General features: G+C 38.3%; 1 protein-coding gene and 1 pseudogene across 25 annotated transcripts in view; both read left to right on the top strand.

Annotated features, from left to right (window-relative positions):
* The window catches only part of CREM (cAMP responsive element modulator), an 85,663-nt gene that overhangs the window by 18,875 nt on the left and 52,208 nt on the right, over nucleotides 1-14,580 (top strand). For 18 of the 25 annotated variants that reach the window (XM_073018851.1, XM_073018850.1, XM_073018848.1 and 15 more), the window contains one exon: nucleotides 2,003-2,126. The exons of 6 other annotated variants lie outside the window; for them this stretch is intronic. Coding sequence is in view for 14 of the 19 variants with exons in the window: in XM_008002805.3 (XP_008000996.1) it covers nucleotides 2,003-2,126 (124 nt within the window). In the remaining 5 variants the exon portion in view is untranslated. Of the gene's footprint in view, nucleotides 1-2,002; nucleotides 2,127-14,580 lie in introns of those variants that run through there. One more of the 25 variants, XM_073018853.1, reaches the window with a different exon arrangement.
* LOC140712370 (V-type proton ATPase subunit G 1 pseudogene) lies at nucleotides 2,610-13,061 on the top strand (annotated as a pseudogene).

Raw genomic sequence — 14,580 nt, 5'->3', positions numbered from 1 at the left:
TAGATTCCGCCAGGGCAAGGGCCATGACTTACCTGCTTTTGTATTTTCAGAGCCTGCCATGTAGATGATGCTAAATGAATGTTTCTAGAATGAAATAGAGTTTACTGGGGAAGGCCTTTCGGCATGTAATTTTTGAGTTGAGACCCAAGTTGTTGCAGAACCTTAAGAAAGGTTTTATCTTTCAAAGGTATACAAAATAGCACAAGACAACATTTCCCATGTGGTTTCCAAAATACTCCTGCTAAGGCATACTTTGTGGGAAAAGGGTTTGTTTGGTGGTCAGATACTTTTAGAAAATGGTGTCTGTTGGACCTGTGCCTTTCACCCTTCTCAAGACACACTAGCAGATTGAAGCTTTTGAGCTGTTCTGTGGGAAAGAAACCCTTTTAATCTTTAAAACGTTTTGACAAAGCACTTTCCCTACCCTTTTTCCCCAGATAATGCCTTTTTAGAACCTGCAGAACTAATGTCTTGAGGTATTTTCTTTGGAAACTGCTCGCGTAACCAAAAGTAGAACAGTAGGAGTTAACCCTTTATGTGTGATGATGACCTATAATTACCTAGAATTGGAGAGGCCACTCTGGGAAGTTTTAAGAAAAGAGGTAAAGGATTAGGCAATATATAGGGAAAGACATTTTTCTATGGTAGGCTCTATGTTTGTATTTTGGTATAATTGCTCTAAATTGTCCTGGTCAGTTGTAAGTGTTAAAATAACTGTAATATAGACGATAGCAGACAGGTTTGAGCATGGAAGGATTGAATTTGGCTAATGGCTACTGGAATGCAAAAGGTGGTATGAAGTCAAAGACACTAGATGAAGGATCTGTAGGATCTGGTAACTAATTAAATCTGGAAAAACAACTTGGATATTTTAATTCAGAGATCTAAGTGGACCATATACTTTTTGGATATATAGTTATACTAAGGTGAAAAAAACATACTGTATTATTGACAGCTGAAAAGATGTATAACAACAGGGAGTAGTTTCTGTAAGTTTTTAAATTTAAATTTTATTTTGTTTATATTTTATCTTTAACAGGATAAAATTTATTATAATATAGTTTGCCTTCTAAAAAGAGTCCATATAGAAATCATTAACTTAAACTGAATTCATACACAAACTTCAAATCACATCAGAAGTTTTTTCCTGGAAAAATTAGGTCCTCTTTTTTCAATAATTGGGGTTTGTTTATCAGAAATGACTTAGTGATAACAAAGCAAGACACATTTTAATATTATTATACATTTAATTTAGACAATGGGGAAATTCCTTCACGCTACCTCATAATATAAAACAGGTTTATTAGGCCTTGAGAATCATAGAATATTTATACTTTTCATGTAAAATAGGAAACATAATTTTCCAGTCATTCATGCTAAACAGCAGGGTTAAAGTAATGATCAGGAAGATTTTATTATAAGTATTTTAAGTTTTAAAATAAGGTAGTTCTCACAAGACGTTTTGCAGTGCTCCCTTGGTAATGTTCATATTCAGTGAGCAGAAAAGAAAAGCTGAGAGAGTTAGGACTCTACTATTGAACCTGTTTCTTGGAAAAAACAAAAACAAAAAACCGATAGTACAATTGGATGTCAGAAATGGTTATTAGAAAGCTAGGTAAAAACAGTACAGGTTGAGTATCCCTTATCTGAAATGCTTGGGACCAGAATTGTTTCAGAATTTGGATTTTTTTGGATTTAGGATATTTGCATATACATGTGAGTTACCTTGGGGATGAGAGCCAGGTCTAGACATGAGATTCATTTATGTTTCATATACACCTTATAGTCCGAAGGTAATTTTATACAATATTTTTAATGATTTTTGTACAAGATACAAAGTTTTGAGCCATAGCATGAGGTCACATGTGGAATTTTCCATTTGTGGCATGTAAATGCTCAGAAAGTTTCAGATTTTGGATTTTTGGATGAGGGATGTTCAACCTGTATTTCCAAATACTTAAGATAGGGCCTTAATTTGTCTTCCTTTTTATTGTCTTTTCAGACAAATGACCATGGAAACAGTTGAATCCCAGCATGATGGAAGTATAACAGCTTCTTTGACAGAGAGCAAGTCTGCTCATATGCAGACTCAGACTGGCCAAAATTCAATCCCTGCTTTAGCTCAGGTAGGCAATAGGCAGGCACCGTTGAAAGTCAAAATACATGGAAATGAGAATTAGGTGCAGATTCTGTTTTCTTGCCATTGATCTTAAATTTTCCATGTTCCTTGGTTATCAGCCATTCTTGCTGATTTGATTGTGAAGAAAAGATACATATTGTGATTAGCCTTGCATTTTAACAGACATTCAGCAGTGCCCCATCTCCACTGCCACTACCACTATGGACAGAAAAACAAAAACCCTTCCGGAATATGTAATCCTCAAAGTATGATATGAGAGGGTTGCTAATTCGAAATCGATACAGTTCTGATGTCCCTAGCTGTTAAGATGACAGAAATCTTACCATTTGCCCAGTATGTATTTGTCTTGATCATTACTTTCTTTTCAGTTAGGTCTCTAACTTTGAATTGGTTTCATTCAGAGAGCACCAGTATCAGTCAGTACCTGTTTCCAGATCCGAAAATTTATTTCTGAGATATCTATAAAAATATATAGCAAAAACAAACACATTTGTTAGTTCATCAAATATTTATTGAATGTCTGCTGTGTCTAATTATTCCAGATGCATGTGGATATGTAGTTTCGGGCCTTAAATATCTCATGGTTTGGTAGGGTAGACATATTTTAGCAATAACTCCAGTAGGGTAAGAAGTGCTGTAAAATACTATGTAGAAAATGAATAAGGCCTACAGAAGAGGGAGCAGCCTGCTGACTAGGAGTGTTTTACAGATCTCCTTTGAGCTAGACACAAAGGATGAGTAGGAGTCTGCCAGGTTGATAAGGTGAGGAAGCATATTCTAGGCAGAGTGAAGAATGTGCACAGAGGCACAAAGCCAGGGCATGGGATGTTCAGGGAACTATGGGTATTGAGTTTAACTGGAGCCAGGTGTCTGGGCTGGGCAGTCCAGCTGGTGAAGGTAAGCAGAGGATTGTATACATTTCAGGGTTTAGAGTACACTGTACTCTAAATAGTCCTGAAATATATTCAGGTGCCCACCATATTTTCAGTTTAGACACTAGTAGCCATGTGGAGGTGGAATTGGAAGTCAGTGAGTCGGAAGTGAAGACACCATCAGGATGCCTGGTGGAATCAAGGTAGCGTGAGGTACAGAGCAGTGGTGAGACCTTTGTGGTATGTTAAAGGGAGAATAAAAAGGACCTGGTGGCTGACTGGAAGGCGCCGGGGGAACACCAGGCACTTCTTGGTTTATATTAGGCCAGACTGATGTGAGAGCTCTCCTTTCCCATGCACCCAGCCTACTTTTCTTTCCTCTTTAAAGCTGCCAACACCCACTCGTTCCCTGGAGGTTTTCTGCGATGTTCTGTAGAGCTGTATCTCCCTAGCAACACCTTTTGTTACACTGAAAGACAGGCATGTAGGCCAGGCCTTTTGCTTAAACACACAAATACACACATACCCCCTCACACATGCACCCACCCTTGTTTAAAAAAAAAAAATGCATGTTCATTGTAGAAAATAAATATTACTAAAATGAAGAATATGAAAACTATCCATAATCTTAACATCCAGAGATTTAATCATTGTTAACATTTTGGTGTAGCTCCTTTAGTCTTTATTGTCTGTGTGAATTGAATAGAAAGCATATACTTTTTTTCATGATTTTGGGATTTTCCAGAATTTTTAGAGCTATGATTTCTGGTCAGTAATCTCCCTTTGCTGAAGTTGTAGTTGAAAGCACTTTTTTTTTTTTTTTTTCCCCAGTAGAGACAAGTTCTCACTATATTGCCCAGGCTGGTCTCAGACTCCTTTGCAGAAGCTGTCCTTGCACCTCAGCTTCCCAAAGTGCTGGAATTATAGGCGTGAGCTTCTTGTACCCAGCCTGAAAATACATTTTATTCCTTCTGACTCTACTTCCCTCTAGGTGGGTCCTGGCTCACTAAGTTCTACAGATGCCTTTTACCCCAGAATTCTGGGGCTGAAGTCCCAGCAATAGATTCCCATTATCTAAATATGGTAATTTGCAATTCTGAGGACCTTCAGGCTGGGTGACAGCCACATCTGTGAGCCTCACTCAGAAATTGCCAACAGGTGGCTGGGTGCAGTGGCTCGTATCTGTAATCCCAGTACTTTGGGAGGCCGAGGCAGGTGGATCGCTTGAGGCCAGGAGTCCGAGACCAGCCTGGCCAACATGAAGAAACCCTGTCTCTACTAAAAATACAAAACTAGGTGGGTATGGTGGCACATGCCTGTAGTCCCAGCTACTCGGGAGGCTGAGGCACGAGAGTCTCTTGAACCCAGGAGGCCGAGGTTGCAGTGAGCCAAGATGGAGCCACTCCACTCCAGCCTGGGTGACAGAGTGAGACTCTGTCTCAAAAAAAAAAAAAAAAAAAAAGTTGCCAACAGGTTGAGTAATGTGGAGTCTGAAAAGTAGCCTTGGGTTTCTGAGGGCTTGGAATTGAATAGGAGTCCAGTGGACAGAAACTAGCTTAGAGAATAAGAGGCGGGGAAGTGGAAATTGGAAGTATAGAGTCTTTTAAGAAACTTGTCTTGAAGTAAGAGAAAGATGGGTTTGTGAGACAAAAGGGTGAGAACTGGGATGTGGGAAATTTGGGAATGTTTTGAATAAAATGGAAGATTATAGAAACTTGTGAGAAGGCAGAATCAAGGAACTAGAAAAAACCTGTGTTTATGTTTGTAATGCTTCTTTAAAAATCTCAAATGTATGCTAATAAATATTGATAGTTATTAAATCTGGATAGTAAATTAATGGAGTTTTGCTGTTTCTATTTTCTGTTGTTAGAAGTATTTTTTGTTGTTGTTTTTGTTTTGTTTTGTTTTTGAGACGGAGTCTCATTCTGTCGCCCAGGTTGGAATGCAGTGGTGCAGTCTCAGCTTACTGTAACCTCTGCTCACTGCAACCTCCACCTCCCGGGTTCCAGCGATTATTATGCCTCAGCCTCCCGAGTAGCTGGAATTACAGGCATGTGCCACCATGTCTGACTGATTTTTGTGTTTTTAGTAGAGACAGGGTTATGCCATGTTGGCCAGGCTGGTTTTGAACTCCTGACCTCAAGTGATCCACCTGCTTTGACCTCCTAAAGTGCTGGGATTACAGGCGTGAACCACTGCACCCAGCCTGTTTGAAGTATTTGATCCAACAGTAAACTATGGTTTTTGTCTTTCACATGTTAGAAATATAAAGAGATTAAGAAGTAATCTGTATGCTGACTCATGGATTATTTTATTTAAGAATTATCCTCCATACCATGCATGGATCTTGATTTTTTGAAGAATTAGAAGACAGTTCTTAGCAGTCAGAATTTTCTGAACATAATTACTCATTTAAGTTCTTGTGACACCAGAAGCTGTTTGTTTATGAGTATTATTACTATCATACGATGTCATATATCTTATAAGGAGTAGGAAATCAAGCTGAACTCTATTAACCCTATGATGTATGCCAAAAGTGACTGACTCTTCTGAATTTCTGATGGCTTTATATTTACTTGCTGCTTGACTCATTTTTCTTCAAACTTAAGGATTGTAAATTTCCATATGTTTTAGATTTAAATTTAGTTGTATATAAAGAGGAATTTCTGACACTCACCTTCCTTGTTTATATTATCAGATTATCAGTAAACAGTGTGGGAACAAAAGGTGTGAGCAGAACATTCAGTGGGTTTGATTCTCTGCATCTAATGTCATTTGATACTAGTTGTTTTGACTGCTCTGGCCTTTCCGGAGCTTCTGCTAATCAAGAATATACTCTGAAAATCATCAGAGACCTAGCAACTGTTGAGCTTGGTCTTGGCTGTCAGGCCCCTGTCCTGCTGATGGATTGAGGTGAGGTGCAGGTACACCAAGGGAGACTGGAGTTTTGCTTTTCTATTTTATAACTTTGTAGTAATAAATGGAGCCTTTCTCTTCTGTTTGAAAACGAAATCACGGTGGTGGTAATGTCAAAAAGTTGGAAGCACAAGTTGCCATTAACAAATCCTGATAACTGGAGGTTAAATGTTGTCTTGGCTTTCTTCTTGTCTAAATTATTTTTATGCTGATTTATTTTTAATGGAAGCTGGTCTTTATTAAGTATGTGTGTTGATACATAGGACTAGACCCACTGGATTCTGGTAAAACCTTTGATAATAAATTGGAGAGTCCATTTTAAATAACCTGGCCAGGCGGAAATCTTTTCCAGAAATCAAAATGGTAAAAAGCAAAAATATTGTATGTATAATACAAGTAGTTTTAAAATAGTGACACATCCTCTGGAAATAATATGGTTTTTAAATGGGTAATGGGAAGTTAAAACTTCTTTTGTTGTGAAAGACTTCAAACATACAGAAGAGTAGAAGAATGATTCCACGTACATATAAAGTTAGTAATTGTTAAGATTTTGCTGGGCCAGGCATGGTGGCTCATGCCTGTAATCCCAGCACTTTGGGAGGCTGAGGCAAGAGGATTGCCTGAGCCCAGGAGTTCAAGACCAGCTTGAGATCCTGTCTCTATAATAAAAAATATATTAATATAAAAAAATTTTTGCCAGGTGTGGTGGCATGCCCTTGTAGTCCCAGCTACTTGGGAGACTGAGACCAGTGGATTGCTTGAGCCCAGGAGCTCAAGGCTGTAGTGCACTGTGATCATGCCTACGAATAACCACTGCACTCCAGCCTGACAACATAGCGAGACCTTGTCTCAAAAAAAAAAAAAAAAAAGACTTTGTAGCACTTGCCTCATCTATCTTCTTTTTTTCTTCTTGTCGCTGAAGTATTTTAAGCTGTTCAGCAGATCTCAGACATCATGTCATTTTACTCCTACCTACTTCTGGGTATACAACTCTTAAAACATTATGGACATTTTCTTATATAACAAAATGTCATTATACCTAGTTAAGTATAATTAATATGCAATCCATATTCATTTCACAAATGTATGATCTACTCTGAAGGCAGCAGAGTGGACACCTTGAACTTTTCTTGTTCCTAGACTCTTGGGAATTGATAACACTGCCATGAAGACCTAGGTGGGTGAGGTCATTCAGATGGAGCCAGTGGGAAGGATGTACCTTAAAAGTGACTTTCTGAAGTATAATTCCCCATAGCTGCTGATGAAGCCTGGAGGCCTCGACTCTGAAAGCTAAATAACTCTTCTTTATAAATGACCACTTCTCAAGGTTTCAGCAAAGATAGAAGGGAAAGATGAAAGGAGCAGCATCACAGGAGTCACGGGGGGGAAGGAAACTCTGGAGATTGTCAAGGTCGGCATACTGCCTCCAGAGAATTAGTTCTCATATAACACTTAACCTCTCCAAGGACCTCTGTATTTTTGGAAACAAGGAGACGCTAGGGAGGCAGAGAAGGCCACTAGGGAATGTTGTTCAGAGATTATACTCTCCTAATCAAGCTGAACTCTGTTAACCCTATGATCTTTGCCGAAAGTGACTAACTTCTGAATTTCTGATGGCTTCATATCTTATCCTTTCTTATCTTTCCATTCTAAATGCACACTGTGTAAGGAGTCCCTTGGAATAAAGCAGCCCTAGCATGCCGTGGGGGATTGAAGTAGGAATGATTTAACAAGGGATACTTGGAAATGTTGTCGTGTGTGAGTTGTAAATTTTCTTTTTTAATCTAGTGGAAAATTGGAATGGCATTTCTCTGTTTTGGCCAGCTATGCCAAAAATCCATCTTCGTGGTTCCAGATAGGCCTAGGAAGGATGTAGATGGCAATCACAAAACAAACAAAAAATGAGCAAACAAATAGAAAACCTCAAGCAACATTTTCTCTTGTTAATAGGTCAGCAACCTCATATTTGTGTATTAAAGATGGTCTGCATTATGTTAGGTTGATTTCATATAATTTCAGCTAAGTAGATCTAGTTATGGTCAGTATTCTATTGAATCTTGTGTTTTAGTTTCAGTATATTAATTTTCTTAGGTGAGGGACTCTTACTGAAGGAGAAAAGTGTTCCTGCTAAGATTTTGAAATAGAGCCGGGCGCGGTGGCTCACGCCTGTAATCCCAGCACTTTGGGAGGCCCACGTGGGCGGATTACGAGGTCAGGAGATAGAGACCATCCTGGCTAACATGGTGAAACCCCGTCTCTACTAAAAATACAAAAAAAAAATTAGCCGGGCGTGATGGCTGGCGCCTGTGGTCCCAGCTGCTCCGGAGGCTGAGGCAGGAGAATGGTGTGAACCCAGGAGGCAGAGCTTGCAGTGAGCCAAGATTGCGTCACTGCACCCCAGCCTGGGTGAGAGCAAGACTCCGTCTCAAAAAAAAAAAAAAAGATTTTGAAATAAAAATTTCTGTTTTACTGTTGATTTTTTCACTATTGCTCCTTATTTTTATGTATCCTTTCCCCTGGCTGTTTTTCATTGTTCATATTTTATCTGTTACATAGAACATTTGTATTCTGTTAGAATTATCTGTAAAAATGAACAAAGGTTGGCAGAAAAAGGAAGAGAGTAAATTTTTTTCAATTAATGCTAAATCTGTATTATAGAATGTTCCTTAACCAGTTCAGAAAAACCCACTACTTTGAACTGTAACTCATTATTGAGGGTAATTCAAGGTTCAGAGGCCATAATAAAAAGTAACTCGTGAACTGTTAGTAACCAACTTTTTTCAGCTTCAACAAGAATTTGTTATGTATCTGTGCTCACATTTTGATAATTTTGTATATAATAGTATATTTCTTTAAAGGTTAGTTTTTGGCTTTAAAATACGCTTTTTTGTTTTCATCCCAATGTATTGAAGGTGACAGTACTTTGCGTTAAATAAATTTTGGTGTTTCAGAGGTAATTTCAGGAAGTATAAATCAGTCAGAGTCAAATTTCAGAAAAAGAGTTTAGTTTTATACTTACAATAAAAATGCAAACAAATTTATTTTAGTGTTTGGGAGACTGTTAAAGATTTTTCTGTAATTTGTAATGATTTTCTATGAAGTTTGGATACTCATAGAAAATGTTCACGTTCCCCTTCTTAATTTTACTAATGTGTAGTTTGTCACTAGCAGCAATGAAAAAATAACTCAGTATAAATACAGTTATTCCTTTTGCCTTTTTCTGTATGATTTTCTTTAGTAAAAGAGTAAGCTGCGAGGATGGAAAAATGGGGAGTCATTGTTTAATGGGTATAGAGTTTCAGATTTGCAAGATGAAAAAGTTCTGGAGATCTGATTAACAATAATGTGAATATACTGAACACTACAAACGACACTTAAACGGTGAATATGTTATGTGTCTTTTACCCCAATAAAAGACAATGAATAACAAAAAAAAAATAGGCTAGATGTTGAAATTTGGAAAAAGAAACAATTTTATAGTTTCTTTTTTGAGTAAGACTTAGGGATTCTTTTCTTTGTTGTTGTTGTTGTTGTTGTTGTTGTTGTTGAGACAGAGTCTCGCTCTGTCACCCAGGCTGGAGTGCAGTGGCGCAACGTCAGCTAACTGTAACCTCCACCTCCCAGGTTCAAGTGATTCTCTTGCTGACTCAGGCTCCTGAGAGCTGAGACTACAGGTGCATGCCACCACACCAGGATAATTTTTCCTTTTTCCTTTCCCCTTTCCTTTCTCCTTTCCTTTTCCCTTTCCTTTCCTTTCTTTCTTTCAAGATGGAGTCTTGATCTATTGCCCAGGCTGGAGTGCAGTGGTGCGATCTCGGCTCACTGCAACCTCTGCCTCCCGGGTTCATGCCATTCTCCTACCTCAACCTCCTGAGTAGCTGGGACTCCAGGCTCCTCCCACCACGCCTGGCTAATTTTTTGTATTTTTAGTAGAGACGGCGTTTCACCGTCTTAGCCAGGATGGTCTCAATTTCTTGACCTCGTGATCCGCCTGCCTCAGCCTCCCAAAGTGCTGGAATTACAGGCGTGAGCCACCGTGCCTGGCCACCTCTTTTCTTTTTTTTAAGAAACAGAATCTCACTCTGTCACCCAGGCTGGAGCACAGTGGCATGATTGTGACTCACTGCAGCCTCCGTCTCTTGGGCTCCAGTGATATTCCTGCCTCAGTCTCCTGGAGTAACTAGAACTACAGGTGTATACCACTACGCTTGGCTAACTTTTAAATTTTTTGTAGAGATGGGGTCTCACTGTCTTGCTCAGGCTGGTCTCGAACTCCTGGCCTCAAGTGATCCTCCCTCTTCAGCTTCCCAAAATGTTAACATTACAGGCGTGAGCCACTATGTGTAGCCAGAGATTGTTTTCTTTGCCTTATTTTATCGTTTGTTATTTATAACCCTTGTAAATCCCAGACTATTAAGAATTATATTTGGAAAACAGAGGCTTTGGGAAATTTCTGCTTCATTGAATAGTTGTGACGACATCTTCATAGTACTCTTACAAATGTGGATTTTGTAGTCCTATCAGAGATAAAACTGTAGTGGTTTTCTTAAAAGGTAGAGGGGAGAAAAGCCTGGTTATGGTATTGAATGTATTAGGTAGAGACAATATGAAATGAAGAAAACAGACATAGTTCAGGAAAAACACTTGTCTTTAAACAGGTTTCATTCAGAAGTAGACCTCTGTTTTGGCAGATAATAACTATTTTCCTTTAAAACAATGCATATAAAGATACAACAGCAACAAAAACTACAGTCAGTATCCCTGATGAACATAGGTACAAAATACTAACAAACCAAATTCAACAACATATTAAAAAGATCATTAACAGTGATCAAGTACCATTCATTCCCAGGGATGCAAGGATGGTTCAACATATGCAAATCAGTAAACCTGATACATCACATCAACAGAATGAAGGAAAAAGACCATATCATCATCGCAATATATGCATAAAAAGCGTTTGAAAAATTCAATATTTCATTATAAAAACTCTCAACAAATTACATAAAGAAGGGATGTACCTCAATGCAACAAAGGCAATATATGACACACCCACAGCTAACATGCTGAATGGAGAAAGGTTGAAAGCTTTTTCTCTAAGATCTGGAATAAGACAAGGATACCAGGCCAGGTGTTGTGGCTCACACCTATAATCCCAGCACTTTGGGAGGTTGAGGCAGGTGGATCGCTGGAATCCAGGAGTTAAGAGACCAGCCTGGGCAACACGGTGAAACCCTGTCTCTACCAGAAAACATACAAATATTAGCTGGTCATGGTGGCACACACCTGTAAGTCCCAGCTACTTGGGAGGCTGAGGTGGGAGGATGGCTTGAGCCTGAGAGGCACAGGTTGCAATGAACCAAGATCACACCCCTACACTCCAGCCTGGGTGGCAGAGCCAGACTCTGTCTCAAAAAGAAAAAAAAAAGAAGAAAAAGACACAGATGCCCATTTTTGCCACTTCTATTCAGCGTTGTACTGAAAGTCCTAGCCAGAGCAATTAGACAAAAGAAAGAAAGAAAAGGCAACTGAATTGGAAAGGAAGAAGTCAACTTGTCCCTGTTCACAAATAACATAATCTTACATCTGACACGACCTTTAAAAAAAAGGAATGAAAATTAGAAAACCTTAAAGATGCCACCAGAAAAACCTGTTAGATCTAATAAATGAATTCACTGAAGTTGCAGGATATGAAATCAACTTATAAAAATCAGTATTGTTTTTATCTACTAATAGTGAACTACCTGGAAAAAAATATCAAGAAAACTCTATTTACAATAGCTATGAAAAAAATACTTAGAAATAAATTTAAGCAAGGAGGTGAAATATCTCTACATTGAAAACTATAAAAAACATTGATGAGAGAAATTGAAGGAGACACAAATAAATGTTCATGGATTGGAATAATTAGTATTGTTAAAATGTCCACACTACCCAAAGCAGTTTACAGATTCAGTGCAATCCCTATCAAATATCAATGACATTCTTCACAAAGATAGGGAAAAACGGTCCCCAAATTTATACAGAACCACAAAAGACCCCAAATAACAAAAGCAATCTTGAACCAAAAGAACGAAGCTGGAACCCCTGCCATGGCCAGTCCGTTGCAGGGTATCCTGCAGCTGCTACAGACCCAGAAGCGGGCTGCTGAGGTTTCCAAGGCCCACAGGCGGATGGACGGGGGACTGAAGCAGGCCAAAGAAGTAGCTTAGGCTGAAATTGAACAGTGCCGGCTGCAGAGGGAAAAAGAGTTCAAGGCGAATGAAGCTGAAGTGGAAAAGGAGGCCCAGGAGAAAAGATGATCATCCTCCAGACCTACCTCTGGCAGAACAAGGAGGAAGTCTTGAACAACCTCTTGGCCTTTGTCTGCAACATCCGGCCAGAAACCTATGAAAACTGCTGCGTAAATGGGTAGGAGAAGAAAAAAGCACCTGCTCTATGAATTGGCATTTTAGATGCTGTCATGGAATATGAAGTTTCAACATAGCTCTAGTTATATTCTTAGGGAAAGGCATTAAATTATTTCTGTATATTATGTAATAGGTCCCTCCCCTTTTTGGAGAGTAACAAATGCAGTTTTTTTTCCCCCCAGACTGAGAACTTATCTAAAGATTTCATGTTTCCTAGAAAATTAATTGGTATATGTTGTCTATTTTCACATACCTTTTGGTTCAAGCAACATATATGTCAGTGTTGACATTTTCTTTCTTAGATCTAATTAAACAAAACCAATTTTTTTGAAGAAAGAAAGGGATTAAATAATTTTCCCCCCTAATGCATTACTGAATTTGCCAGGGCTTTATCTATGAAAAAATAGTAAATACTTATTTGTAACCTGTGTGAAGCAACATTCAGCCTTAATCTATTCCTGCTAATGGTTAGAAAAACAATATTGGTATAATTGTTTGGGCTGCTTTTAGTTTCTGTTAACCATGTTTACTAGATTATAGAACTTAAGAACTTGTTACACGTTATTACTTGGTGTACTGATAATCATTTGAAAGTCAAGACTCTTTGTCTTGTGGAAAAAAAAAAAGAGAACAAAGCTGAAGGCATACCACCACCTGACTTCAAAATATACTATAGAGCTATAGTAATTAAAACTGCATGGTACCAGCATGAAAACAGATACATTGATCAATGGAACAGAATATAAAGTCCAGAAATAAAACCATGTGTTTACTTACAGCCAATTTATATTCAACAAAGATGGCAGGACCACACAATGGGGAAAGGGCCATTTCCTTACTAAATGATGTTGGGAAAACTAGATATTCACATGCAAAAGAATGAAATTAGGCCTTTGTCTGTCACCATAAACAAAAATCAACTCTTGAAAATGGATTAAATATAAGACCCCAAACTATGAAACTACTACAAGGAAACAGGAAACTCCTTGACATTAGTCTGGCCAATGAGTTTTTCGATACGACCTTAAAAGCACAGGCAACATAAGCAAAAATGGACTCACAGTATTACGTCAAACTATAAAGCTTCCCCATAGCAAAGAAAACATTCAGCAGAGTGAAGAGGGAACCTACAGAATGGGAGAAAATATTTGTAAACTATACATCTGATAAGGGGTTAATATCCAAAACACAAGAAGGACTCAAACAACTCAATAGTAAGAAAACAACCTGACTTTCTAAAAATCTGCAAAAGACCCGAATAGACTTTCCTCAAAAGAAGACATAAAAATGGCCAAGTACAGTAATTCATCACTTAACAACAGGTATACATTTTGAAAAATGTGGTGTTAGGCGATTTCATCTTTTTTTTTTCCCCTTCTGATCCAACAGAACCAATGGTATAGTTATTTCATCTTTGTGCAAACATCTAGAGTATACTTAAACAAACCTAGGTGGTATAGTATAGCCCACTACATACCTAAGCTGTATGGTACAGCCTATTATTCCTGGGCTGCAAACCTGTACAGGATGTGATTATACTGAATACTATAGGCAATTGGAGCACAATAATAAGTATTTGTGTATCTAAACATAGGAAAGATACAGTAAAAATACGGTATCAAAGATAAAAATGGCACATCTGTATAGGGCACAAAACCATAGTGGAGCTTGCAGGACTGGATATTGTCCTGGGTGTGCCAGCGAGTGGGCGGTGAGGGAATGTGAAGGCCTCGGACATTATTGTACACTACTGCAGACTATCTTTTTTTTAATAGAGTTTTACTCTTGCCCAGGCTGGAGTACAGTGGCACAATCATAGTTCACTGCCGCCTCAAACTCCTGGGCTCCAGTGATCCTCCTGCCTTAGCCTCTCAAGTAACTGGGACCACAGGCACATGCCACCATGCCTGGCTAACTTACTTTATTTTTTTGCTATTGTAGACTTGATAAACATTGTACACTTAGGTTATACTAAATTCATAAAACATCATTTCTTCAATAACTGTAGCTTACTGTAAATTTTTTGTTTTTTGACTTTTGTAATAACACTTAGCTTAAAACACAAACATACAGCTGCATAAAAATATTTTTTATGCTTGTTCTATAAACCTTTTCTGTGTTTGAAATTTTTTATTTTTTACTTTTAAACTTTTTTGTTAAAAACTGAGACACAAACACACATATTGGCCTAGGCCTGTATAGTGTCAGGATCATCCATATTGCTGTCTTCCACCTTCACATC

Source organism: Chlorocebus sabaeus, chromosome 9 (assembly GCF_047675955.1).
Source record: "Chlorocebus sabaeus isolate Y175 chromosome 9, mChlSab1.0.hap1, whole genome shotgun sequence".
Lineage (NCBI taxonomy): Eukaryota > Metazoa > Chordata > Mammalia > Primates > Cercopithecidae > Chlorocebus > Chlorocebus sabaeus.
Note: the sequence above shows the minus strand (reverse complement) of the source record. Positions and strands in the feature narration are given on the sequence as shown.